Raw genomic sequence first — 13,625 nt, forward strand, 5'->3', positions numbered from 1 at the left:
CCTGCCCCAGTGCAGCATTTTCTCTCTGCATCCGCCACCAAGGAGACTCCAGATCCAGCTGTTCCCACAGGCCGCGACGGGGTCCGGGATTTACAGGCAGCCGCCACTCCTCGGACCCACTGGCTAAATAACTCCTAGCCTCCTGAACACACCACCACTCTTGTACTGAGTCAGTACATCTTAAAAGTTACCCACTAAACAGCTGCTAAATCAATATTTTATCCTCTTAATTATATTTTATGTTGAATTCACTTGGCACCAAATAATTATTTTTACTCCTGGCTGACTCAGAACTATGCAAATATATTCATAAAAAATGAATGAGCAGTAAGACCCAGTGGTGCCCCAGAGCTTGGTTCTCTGGAAAGAGCCTAGGAAGAGGGAGCTATTAGGTGTCTTTATAGGCACTGCAGAGGCTGAGAAAAAAGTAAGGCACATTTTTCAACCTAGAGGCTACGCTGCACGCACAACAGCGGGAGGAGAGAAGGGGTAGTTATTTCGTCACCTGCCCTGGGGTAGAGTTGTTCAGAGACACTTTGACTTCTCAACGAATTGGAATTTGCAACGTGGAGCACGTCCCTGGCAGACCCAACCTCACACCCAGAGCTTTACAATGTCTGACACCGAAACCACTTTCCCGAAAGCCCAATTCAGGCTGCAGAAGTAAGTGACTCATGTCTGCCTGGACCACTTTCCCACATCCTGTGGGCGCCGCACAAAATGCAGGCCCCTCCTGTCACCTCTCCTTGGCCATTAACCCACTCCCGCACTTCCCCTTCCTTCCTTGCCTTTCCCATCCCCCCTTCAGTAGCCTCCCCCTGGTGCACCTGTTTGTCTGGCACCACTGGGCAGAGCAGATCTTCCGCCTGCTTGTCTGAACCAGATTCCCGTTTCTCCTCCGCAAGCCTCCTGCGTGAAGGCTCTTGTTTTCTTCCCTCCCACCTTCAGGAAAACCTCTTCTTTCATGCTGTGTCACCCAGGGACACCGCAGTCGCCTGCGAAGCTGACTGCCCAGTTCAAGGAGGATGCTGGAGCCAGGCTCACGGCCGCCTTCCCCTGCACGCCTCAGTGCCCTCTGCCTTCACCCCACTTTCTGAATGTGTTGACAGTAGCTCCTTTAGAGATTTAACATAACGATGGCCCACTCCCTGGCCACCAGCTCTTGGCCCTCGAGCTCTGTCAACCCTTTATGACTCTCCTTCCCTTCTTGATACTATCTTCTGCAATCTGAGGCTGCCACCCCGGGTTCAGCAGGCAGCCGCTACCCTGCGCCCTTCAGGGGGTGACGGGGTGACGAGCCCACAAACCCTCATCACGTGCCCCTCCCCACAACCTTGTCTTTCAGCTCTACCTGCACAATCTCTGTTCCCATGAAAGCAGTTTTATCCACAAAAACTCATTTTCAAAAGATCAAAAAAGATCAAGAAGGAACCATCTGAATATTTAAAGAAAGGCGCTTTAAATAGTTTCCAGTTCTATGAAAGCTACCAGCATTCTGAAATACCGTCATTGTTAGAGGCTTTTTAAGGAAAAGATCAGGATGCTTTGTGATTTACATATTCATTATTTACATGAAAATAATGACGTCCCCCCTAAAATCTGGAATAAGACAAGGCACTGTAAACCTCTTAGAAGAAAACACAGGCAGAACGTTCTCCGACATAAATCTCAGCAATGTTCTTCTAGGACAGTCTACCCAGGCAACAGAAATAAGAGAAAAAATAAACAAATGGGACCTAATTAAACTTAGGAGCTTTTGCACAGCAAAGGAAACCACAAGCAAAACAAGATGACAACCTATGGAATGGGAGGAAATATTTGCAAGTGATGCAACTGACAAAGGCATAATTTCCAGAATATATAAACAGCTCACACAAGAAGAAAACAACCCAATCCAAATATGGGCAGAAAACCTAAACAAGCAATTCTCCAATGAAGACATACAAATGGCCAATAGACACGTGAAACAACGCTCAGTATTGCTAATTATCAGAGAAATGCAAAGCAGAACTACAATGAGGTATCACCTCACACCAGTCAGAATGGCCGTCATTCAAAAGTCCACAGACACTAAATGCTGGAGACGCTGTGCAGAAAAGGGACCCCCCTGCACTGCTGGTGGGAATGCAGTCTGGTGCAGGCGTTATGGAAGACCATAGTGCGACTCCTTAAAAGACTGAAAAATAGACTTAGCGTATGTTCCAGCACTCCCACTCCTGGGCATATATCGAGAGGGAACCTTAATTCAAAAAGACACCTGCACCCCAGTGTTCATAGCAGCACTATTACAGTAGCCAAGACATAGAAACCACTTAAATGTCCATCGACAGGGGACTGGATAAAGAAGTTGTGGTATATTTATACAGTGGGGGTATTACTTAGCCATAAGAAATAATGCCATTTGCAGCCACATGGATGAACCTGGAGAATGTCATTTGAACTGCAGTAAGCCAGAAAGAAAAATACCATATGATATCACTTATATGAAGGATCTTTAAAAGAACAAATGAACTTATTTACGAAATAGACTCAGACATAGGAAACAACCCTATGGTTACCAAAGGGGAAGGGGGGGTTAGGAAGGGATATATTGGAAGCTCGAGATTTGCAGATACTAATATATAAACAAGTTTATACTGTATAGCACAGGGAACTATATTCAATATCTTGTACTGTCCACCAGAAATTGACACATTATAAATTGACTATACCTCAATAAAAATATATTTTTAAAAAATGAGTTCCATTGCTCCTGTCACAAATTACTGGGAATTACTGTGTATAGGAAGTTGTAATACTCTAGAAAACAGACACAAGCTGAAATAAAATCCTGGACAGTAGCATCTTTCAGCCTGTAGGTTATTGAGTGGCTTCAAGAAAATTACTGAATTATTTGAGAAACATTTTAATTCCTCCAAATGGACACAATACTCATGCTACTTAAAAATGGCTTGGGTGGCCTGAGCTAACAGCCCCTGTAATTAGTCATGTACCTCCCCGAGAACATGCTACACTTACCACAGTAAGAATGACTGCTCGTCAAGAAGAGGAAATCTGGGGAGGGTTAAAAACATGATGGCTTCCTTAAAAGGGCCTAAGTAAAATGTGACTATCGAATTGGTATCTAAAATAAACCCTGCCCTGGATAAACATGTCAGTCAGCTCACTCAGTAGGCTCAGTTGTCCAAGAAAGGAGACTTACTTGTAAGTTGTAGTCTTGCAGAATTTTAACCAAGGAGTCTCTCAAATTGGGAATCTCCATTCCTTCCTTAATGCGGTGAATCAGGAGAATGGGGTCAACATGCGTGCCAATGTTGTTGAGCAAGCCAGTGATAAACGCTGCAAGACAGCACGTAAAACAGCACATAAGCAGTGCAGGTGATGCAACCTCCAGCCAAAAGTAACTCAAAGAAAAAAGTTACTTCCTTTAAGGAAGTGTTAAAACCATCTGAATGCCTAAATCCTCCCAAGAGGAAATCTTCCTTTACTTTCCTCAACAGAGAAGCTAAAGAAGAAACAGTCGGAAAACAAATGATTGTTTCAGAATCCAGTCTGATGTCAAAGGTGCAACCACTATTTTACTGAGCACTGACCAGCTCAGCTGTCACATACTTTTCTCCAGTATTCTGCAAGGTAGGAGTGCTCCTTGTTCCCATTTTACAGGAAAGGAAAGGAAAGGAAAGTGGGGGTGGTTAACTAATTCATCCAGGGTCACAGCTAGCAGTTTTCGAACTCAAACACAAACCCAGGCCAGGCCCAGGTTCACAATATGTTTCATTATCCCCACTTTGTCTCCTTTTAGAGCCTTAAATGAAACTGTCATGCTGACCCAGATTTTTAAAGATACACGCGCGTGTATGTAAGTACCTTAATCTGAAATTGACTTGAATAACATTATCCTCTTGTATCTCTTACTAAAAAAGAAAACAGTCATACCAGCAGTTTCTAGAACTTGAAAATCCTGGCAGAGATAAGCCTTCCCAAAAAGGGAAGGGAAAGATCTGAAACCATGACTGCTAGTTTCTGAGTCATTCCTACATCTGTCTTCAGGAAGGACGTGCGTTACTCTTAGGTGACTGCTTTTCCTTCCAAAATGGGAGCCCCAAGGCAGATGGCCAAGAGGAGGCAGCAAATACACAGTCCTGGTGCTGCACTGATAGAACAGGGCAGGAAAGACACTGAACACGATGGGAGCAAACCTCCAAACATGGCCAATGGCCAGTGTCCAGTGCCGGGTAAGGAGTTCTGTACGGAGGCCTGGTGAGAGCTACACTGTATACACTTTGAAAATAACTGTCCCCTGTGTACAAACAAACCAAAATCAGCACTAAGCCAGTTCACGCTGATTCCATTTGGGTGCAGTAGGTAAAAAATACACTCCTCAGAGCACAAGTAATAGGCTCACGCCAATCACGTGCTCTCTGTCACCTCCGGGTAAGGTGACGTGCTGAGGGGCCGGCCTCCCGGCACAGGAGAAGGGCTGGACATCGCTGCTGTGCACCTGGCCTACTTTCATTATAGATACTTCACCGTATTTTTAACCCGATGCACTTGAGATAATTCTTACTCTAGACACAACCGGCTAAATTGAGAGACAAAGGGTTACAATCGCAGATGGCTTTCCTGCTTACGTGGTTTGTCGATGGAATATAAAATCAGGTCTTCCCAGAGCTCCCCATCGTCCTGCTCCTTGGCAAATTCAATGGCTTTGTCAACATCGTGTAATTCCTCCATGATCATCTTCAGGGCACTTCGGCTATTCCCCATGCGGCCTAGCAAAGTGTGAAAAATCCTGTATTTAGGATACTTAAATAAAACACTTTTAGAGAAATAACATCTCTCTTCATTTGTTCACACAGCCGGACAGCTACGACAAAAGTGTATTTCCTTATATGATGCCCATGTCTTGGTAAAATAAGTTTCTCCTACTTACCGGGTGTTTACTTTGTGCCCAGTACTCACGAGAAGCGATGCCTAAGTGATGTAATTCACATGAACACGTAACACTCCTAGGAGGTACGTTATGTTCTACTAATGTTTCTGTTTTATAAAAGAGGACATAGAAATGCTGGTAATTTGCCAAGATCATACAGCTACTAAGTGGAATGGAATCCGAATCCAGGTCTATCAGAGTCTACCTTCCTTCTGATGATAATTTAAAAAAAAAGAATGAACTTCCCAACTCATCTATAATTTGTTTTGATTATGTTGTAAGGTGTGACTGTTAGTGTTGTTTATTACAAAATACTAGTATGTTACCTCAACAGCATTTATTAAATAATGCTTCCTTCTCTACTGAGCTGTGAAGTCTCCTCTTCCATATATTGAATTCTTATACAAAAGAGGCTGTCACCTCTGTGTTACTTTGGTCCACAGCCTGCGTCCAGTCTTAGACAATTTACATCACATTGCCACCCCATTTCTTAGTCTCTGGGGAACCAAAATGAATAAAAAGCTACTTACTCAGAAGATAAACTGTCTCTTCCACAAAGTTTCTCTGTTGACAGATCTCAAGAGCCTTCAAGTAACACAGGGTAAACATGTTACTAAGGGTTACCAGACAAGAACAAATTATTAATAGAGTCACTTTTAAAGATACATGCTTGAAAGAATTTTTCCATTGCCTCCCTTTAAAAACAAAACAAAGCAAACCTCGGGTTGTGCCAGTATCCATCCTCATCCACCTCTCAGAGAGGTGAGGTGCTGGACCCTACACAGCTGAACTGCTAACTCAGAACATTCCACGAGCAAAGGCAGAAAAGCAAGATGCTGAGAGGCCTTTTTTCTTTATTCTACGTGACATTTCTTCATGTCACTGCCCCCACCTAATTCACAGCCACTGGTTTAAGCCCCTTTTCCCTCCAATGGATTGTAAGCTCCAGGAAAAGACTACTGTTCACTGCTGCACGGTCCCAGTATGGGGCGTCCCATAGCTCAGTAGACCTCTGTTACATAAACAAACACACACTGGGAATATTTCTATTGCTGGCTCACAGGGTCTGAGAGAACTCTGCTCAAGGATCTGTCAAAAGAGGAAAATCGAAAAGCTATGTGTACCCCAGCGTTCACTGCAGCACCATTTACAACAGCAAGACATGGAAGCAACCTAAGTTTCTATCAACAGATGACTGGATAAAAAAGATGGGGTACGCACAGGAATACCACTCAACCATAAAAGAATAGATTTTTGTCATTTGCAGCAACATGGATGGACTTGGAGGGAATTATGCTAAGTGAAGTAAGTCTGTACAGAGAAAGACAGATACTGTATGATATCACTTACATGTGGAATCTAAAAAATAGTATCAGTGAACTTATTTACAAAACAGACTCACAGACATAAGAAACCAACTTACGGCTACCGAAGGGGAGGGGGAGGGATAAATTAGGAATTTCAGATTAGCAGATACAAACTACTATATATAAAATAGATAAACAACAAGGACTTACTGTATAGCACAGGGAGCTACATAAAAAAAGTAAAAGAGAAAAAAAATCTGACAATCAAGAAGAAAAAGGGGGAGATCAAGACATGAGGGACCACACAGATGACAGCATCTCCTTAAGTGTAAGAGAAAAGACATTCTGTGTATACAGAATTCAGTAACCCTGGATGAAATGGCGCACCCTGACTGCACCCAGAGGGCTGGGCTGGATGGAGATGCAAAGAGAGTAACAAAAACACTGCTGCCGCCCGTGTAAGAGGAGGACCACGGGGAGGAGGGGGAGGAGGAGGCTCAGGAGCAGAAGCATGCGCTCCCCCTAAGGGCGCAACGTCCAGGGAGGGTCACCGTGACGCGACAGCAGAGAATCCCATGGCCAGGGGAGCGTAAATGGAGGGTCATGTGCACGGATGGGGACGTGGGCTCTAATGTGGCCTCTTGTAAAAAGTTTCGTAGAAGGGGTGGCACCCAAATTGGGTGTGGTATGGTGAGTAAGGGTTCACCAGGAAACCTCATCTCACACCCCGCCACGTGACCTTCCTGCACCACGTTCCTCTGACCTGAAGCCCAGAATCTTACCTGTGGCTTCTGCCATCTGGCCCCGCCTTTCGGTGCAGCTCGATCCATGCCCTGCCCATCCCTCTGCTGTGGTCCCTCGGCCTGGAATGCTGCCCCCGCTCCCCACTCCGGCAGGTCCTTCGGCAAGCACTCACTGGACCCCACTCGGGTCAGATCCCAGGTTCTTAGTCTTGTTGCACCCGGCACCCTTCACAGGTGCAACGAACTGCCCCCCTAACTGTCGTGGTTTCTGTTGGCTGGGGCCACGTGTGCTCTCAGCCCCGGGCTTCTGCCTGGCTCACAGTAAGTGTGCAATCAATGTTTTTTAAATAGATGAGCAGCCAGAAAAGGTTTCGGAGGAAGATTCCTGAGTCACATAGTTAGCAGAGTCATTTAAAAACAACCAATCAAAAATATTTTAGAAACAAGAACCAAGGAGATGAAAAGAACAGTCCAAGTTCACTGGCTCTCTCAGCACCATGATCTGTCTTGGGAAATAACAGTTGGAACTAGTTTTGACATTTTTGATTTTGATTTTAAGTATTTGTGCAGAATATAACTTTAAATCTGTGTCTCTGGTTGGAGATTAACAGCTAAAAGGGAAGAAGAAAAAAACCCAAAGACTACAGAGATCAAGGGAAAGGGGAAAAACCCAAACTAAACATAAAGGGCAAAAATTACAATGCACCTTACTTTAGAATTGCAGTGAAGCTAAGATAATGTTTCAAAGTGCACAGTCATTTCAATGAGATGACCTGGTTGCAATGAGGAAGAAACTGCTAATTCGATTATTCACACGATTCCTTTAAAAATTACCTGGCAGAAATAGCTGGTTGTCTCCCAGTGTCCTTTACCCATTTCTTCTATAATAATAAGATTTTAGGTGGGGGTGTGACTGCCTAGAATTAAAACCTCCAGGCCACCCCCGTGGTATGAGAACCACGTGAGTACAGTCCACCAGGGAGATGACACAGAAGGGTGGGGCGGAAGCTTCTGGGAATGTCCTTGAAGAAGCAGTGCACATGAACCCCTTGCTTTCTTACTTTTAATTCTTTCATCCAGACCGCTCCTGGAAACACACGATACTCCTACATCATGAGGTTGAGGTCATACGAGGTGGGGGAACAAGAGAACAGAGCCCAGGTCCCTGATCCCATGGCCTGCCGCCACTAGCAGGGCCCCTCCAGTGTGACTTGTGTGTGACAGAACTGAACTGCTCCTCTGTTTAAGCCACTACTAGTCGGGGATTTTCTTTTTTTAAAATCACTCATACCAAACCTAATTCTAACTAATACTTGGGAAATTCTCACTCATTCTGATCTAAAAGATGGTTTCCCAATCTCTATATGGTCACACCTGTAAATCACCATCATAAAGAATGGAACTTTCTTACCAACTCTGAACTCTCCCAGAATGACACTAGAGCAGAGACAGGATGTACATGTGAGAAGTTTAGCAGTAACGGGAAAAGCAAAGTATCTGAAGTCAGAGGACCTGGGACTATTCCAAGAGGAAAATGATTGGGAAACCAGCTGAGGGCTTAGATGTGTGCTCACTGCTGGAGACACAGATGGGCGAAACAGTTTATGGTCTGGGAAGACCACATCATTCAGGACAAACAGCAAACGGTAACACAACTGGCCAGGTAGAACGTTTAGAGAAAGACAATGTGCACAGAGATGAGTGTAATGCTTACAGTGGCTTGTTATTAAATTTCCAGGCACAAAACTGCCTGCAAACTTACCCTTTAAAGTCCCACTTAGAAGTTTCAAACAGAGCCATCCTTTTCCTGAGCACACGAGGATGCTTGAAAACATGCGTGTCTCAAACCACAAAGAGGGTTTGTAGTCTGAAGGCTCACGTGAGCTGTGCAAGACCGTAGCCACTTGCTGTATGTGGCTATTTGCATGTAAATTAAATGGAAACTTCAGTTCCTCACCATCCATATGTCAGATGCTCAGTTGCCACGCGTGGTTAGTGGCTACTTCGTTAGAGAAGCTGGTAGCCCATTTCCACCACTGCACCACATTCTACGGTATAACGTTGCTGGGAGCTGTTTAGGATGCTATTGAAAATGACGATTCATGTGGGAAGAAAAGTCTGCAGTCAAGAGTGGTCTGGAAGGCGAGCAGGTGTGGAACACCAAGCGCAAAGAGCACCTGAGTCTTTGAATTTCACAGATTTTTAAACATTTTATGAGTTGTTTCTAACAGTATCTTAAATTATCCTTTGCTCATATAAGAGAAAGTCGAGGAAGACCCTAGACTCTAGAAGTCTCTGGAAATTTTGAGTAAAATGTAAGAAGAAAGTATTTCTGGTACATAGGATTTTTCTATGATTGACAAAAGCACAAAAGCCTGTTTTCTTATTTTAGATTCTCGACTGTTCCTGGGCCACAGTGCTCCCTCTAGTGGAAAGAGTAGGGAAATTAAGATTTTTAAAGGCATATAGAGACACACATGTGTGCACAAGCAGAAAATTATAGTAGAAAACATTGAAGTGACAAGACAGAATAATAACAGGAGTTGAGTGGAAAATGATGCAAAAATAATATTTTAAGTTTCCTTTCCCTGATTTAATGTAAACGTAAGGAACAGAGTTAGAAATTTGGAGGGAAGTAACAGAAACCTGATCAACTATAAATTATGTAACAATTTCCACCTAGCCTTGACTCTGTAATCCTCGATCCAGTCTTGTTAAATTTTTTCAATGAAAAAAAAATCTATAAACTTTGCATCTCCTGGTTTTATTCCTCCAAATTCATAAACACTGCCACCTTGTGAATGCCATTTGATATGAGACAGGTCATAAATTCAGGTCTTAACTTGCTGGAGTTATAAAGCTGCTATTCTTAACTATTCTAGGCATAAGCAAATAAGATCTGCGAATGAAAACTAGTGCCCAATGACCACAGCTGGGAATTATGGAAGGACGGACAGTTTAAAGACTGATGCACAGTTCTTGCAGTACTAAGGAATATCTGTTATTATCATCATTATTATTATTATTTTAATTAACTTTGTAAACCTGAAAAATGATTCCTCACCATCGTGGAAAGAATATGAGACCGGAAATTAAGAGACCCGGGGTCCCAAGTCTTAGCCCTTTGACTTATTTATTAGCTCTATACTTTGGGTTGTTTCTTTCCACTCCTACAGACTCAGCTTGTCACGTATAAAATGACTTTATCCACCTCCCTGCACGTTTGTAGAGATTAAATAAAAATAAGGAACTTTCATGAAAGCACAGCACATCTGATAAAGCACAAGAAACACTTCCGGGAGACTGCTGTCTTTTTTAAAGACTATCGTCTTTTCAAATTGTGGTAGGTGTTATAAATTCTTACCAACCCTGTCTCTCTTTTAGAATGAACAATTTCATAAAAACTTGCGTTTAATTTTGGAATTTAAGAGTTGTGATTTTAAAGCCTGAACTCTGGTCTTCGAGAAGACTGAGGGATATCAATCAATTCAGCATAAGTCTGACCTGCATTCTTGAAGATTCCAAGCACCTGCCATTTGAGATGACCCCGTCTCTCAATGATTACCTAGTCCCAGCAAAGGCAGGTGACCAGAAATGATGACAGAGCTGTATTCTGGCAGAAGTGAAACTGTCAATGATAGTGAGTCAACATGCTCTGAATGCCTTGAAACTTTAAACACTTTCCATTTAAAATAAAAACAAACACCAAAATATCTCCTAAGCATCTATCAGCCTAAACAATCCATAAACTCTTCTGAAGTAGAGACTTCTTGGGTGTGGATTAAGAAGCTGACTGGTTACACGATGGATGAGCAGAGACAGGAAGAGGGAAACCAAGAGCTCACCAACAAGGACAGCTCGGTCACCTGCAGTGTGTGGCCAGGGCGTCTGTGACTTACCTTCTCAAGGGGGCAATGGATGCTGTCTCGGAGAAATGGAAGCAGGTTTGGTCGATCGTATTCCGCGTAGAGGCTGATCTGCTTTTCATGGTAGGCCTGCCCCTTGTGATGGTCTCTTTTGAACAGCTTATGCAGATACTGAAAAGAACAAAGGAATAAACCATGAATATTGAAGTAAGAAAAGCAGTGCCTGTTTAACATTGCTATTTTCAGTTCGAAACAGCTTCCATGAAGAGGTTGAGGGAAAAAGTCTCTAGGTAAAGGGCAAGTAGAAAGGAGAATGTCCTCTCTAAAATGGCCCGAGTGAGCTGGCTCCGTCACTTGCCGACCACGTGACCTGGGGCAGATCACTAACCTCTCTGTGACTGAGTTTCTTTATCTGCAGAAATCTCATGGGGTGGTTGTGAGGAATGAGTGAGTTAGCACCTGTAGACCCCTCAGAACCACACCTGGCACATACTAAGAAGTGCAAAAATGTTACTGATGGGAGTTGTTAGTATCACCATCATCTGCTTCACCTCAGAGAATGAAATGCTTGATGAATCGTGTTTCTAGATGAGAAAATTCTCATCCTTCCTATTTATATAAAGGAGGCAGAATCATGGGGCAAGAATATGTTCTTAAAAACTCAAGCAGCAAGGGCTAAATTAATTCTCATACATTCTGCATCTCCTCTCTGCTAAGTCTTACTGAGATCTGTGTTTGCAATGAAATGCTGCCTGTAGTGGCAACAATGAAAACAAAAACAAAAAGTAAAAATCAAGAAGAGTACGGGTGTTCAGAACCCATTTTCAAAATCGATTCCTTTTTCTAACCTTCTGAAAAAGTTACTGGACCTCAAAGGAAGCCAGTAATTCCCTTTCTACTTAGGGGCAAGGTGAAGTCTGCAGATGACGCAGAAGTCACAAGTCGATGTTGGATGCTTTGTTGCTGTTAGATGGAAACAAACACCCGGTAACCCAACTGAGGCAGAAAGACTTACACACGGTGCCTTCGCACCTTGAGTGGCCTGGGTCTTCAGGAGCACAGAGCATTGGCCGGCCCCCGAAGCTGGACTGGGAATGAGTTCACTGAAGACGGACATGCGGGACTGTATGTGGTCGCTAAATAAGCCTAACCGGGACACCAGCACATTGGGAAACCACTCCTTGGGTTGGGTTAGCTGTTCCCCTCTCCCTCAGGTAAGAAGAGGGGAGAGCAGACAGACAGACAGACAGAAGTCCACACCAGGCTGACGAGGGCCCCGGCCAGTCCACTGGCGCGGGGCTCAGTGTGTGAGCTGGACACACACCACGCTTTCCCAGAGGCGGAGGCCCTGTCACTTCTGCGGGGGCAGATTTATGGAGACGTTACCTTGCCTGACGGGGGAGATGAGCCGCTTTAGTGTGAGTCCCGCCACCGCTGCCCCAATTACAGGGTCACTGGACGCCTCCCGCCTGTAATCCGGTCTCGTGGCTCAAGGAGGCCAGAAATCACTGCTTTATAAACAAATCCCAAGGCGGCCAGCGCAGAGGTACCCTGCTTGGATAAGCAGGTGATCTAGAGACTTCCAATCATCAACAATACAGCAAAAGCATCTGTACAACCTCTGAGCCAAAAAAAATCCCCCAAAATCCAAAAAAAAAAAAACCCTAAAATACCTTCATACTCCTATCTTGGCGACAAAACTGACTTGAATAAAATACTCTGTTCCCTGGGCCTCCTCCTGGGGTGCAGAGGGGTGGACAGAGACACCAGAGTGCTCCCTGAGTCTGATGCCCAGAGCCCTACCGCAATATCCCATCTTTTCACTGAAGACTTTTGTGTAATTTTGAAAGGACATAGAAAACACCATCTGCTTTCCTCCCACGATGACAAAATGCAAAGTCAAAGCAGCCGCCCTCCCGGCAAAGGAAACCTAGACTAAGGGGCCTGTGAGACCACCACAGGACCATACGGAAGGAGTGGGCACAGCGAGCGTCCGGGTGGAGGACAGACAGACCGAGGGTCTGCTCTGTGATCAGTGTGGTCCTGGACACGGAACAGCTGCGTGGCGTTTCCTTGGCAGGAGTACCTGGTATGTGCAGCACCCAGGTCAGGGCACCGGCTCGCCTGTAATTTATGCCAGAACTCTACTGGATGGTAGCTACAGACGTGCAGACAAAAAATATTGCCAGCCGTTCTGGTTAACGATGAACATTTCCTGCCATCAAGCCTTCAGCCACTGCAGGCGTCCCCCTGATGGGGAATTCAGGATGGAGAAAAACGGGATACAAGCCCTAGACAGTTAAGATGCACATCAAAGGAATAATTTCAGTGCACCCAGACTCTCAAATCTTCCCATACACAGGAAGGTGCCAAAATCATTAACCTGAGATGTGTCTGGGGGTTGGTTTGTTTATTTTTTGTGTGTGTGGTTTTTTTTTTTTTTTGATTAACAGTAATCTTTGGATGTTTGACTACATGGTTTTGTTTTGTTTTGTTTTTTTCCCAGCAAAAACTCCTGTGTATCCTGGCTGCTCCTTTACCTCTTTAAACAGCCCCTCAGAGCTCTCTGAGAGGCTGCCTTCCCAGGCTACCGTCCTAAGTAATGTCCTTGAATAAAACATAATTTGCAACTTTTAGGTTCTGCATTTTTTTTTTTCAGTTGATGGAAGGTACTTACTCCCAAGCACAGTTTGAAAACACAAAAATGAATAACTTTTTTTAAAAAAAAGTCACAATTCAATTGTGGGTCAAAGTGCCTGATCTGTTATTAATCCCT

The 13,625-nt window shown here is 44.2% G+C and overlaps 1 protein-coding gene across 3 annotated transcripts in view; it reads right to left on the reverse strand.

Annotated features, from left to right (window-relative positions):
* VPS41 (VPS41 subunit of HOPS complex) overlaps nucleotides 1-13,625 on the reverse strand; it is a 178,132-nt gene that overhangs the window by 11,447 nt on the left and 153,060 nt on the right. For all 3 annotated transcript variants that reach the window (XM_031454650.2, XM_064487712.1, XM_031454652.2), the window contains 4 exons: nucleotides 10,883-11,020; nucleotides 5,464-5,518; nucleotides 4,632-4,772; nucleotides 3,203-3,339 (listed from right to left, as the gene is read on the reverse strand). In XM_031454650.2, coding sequence (XP_031310510.1) covers nucleotides 3,203-3,339; nucleotides 4,632-4,772; nucleotides 5,464-5,518; nucleotides 10,883-11,020 — 471 coding nt within the window. The remainder of the gene's footprint in view (nucleotides 1-3,202; nucleotides 3,340-4,631; nucleotides 4,773-5,463; nucleotides 5,519-10,882; nucleotides 11,021-13,625) is intronic.

The sequence above is a fragment of the Camelus dromedarius genome, chromosome 7 (genome assembly GCF_036321535.1).
Source record: "Camelus dromedarius isolate mCamDro1 chromosome 7, mCamDro1.pat, whole genome shotgun sequence".
Classification (NCBI taxonomy): Eukaryota; Metazoa; Chordata; class Mammalia; order Artiodactyla; family Camelidae; genus Camelus; species Camelus dromedarius.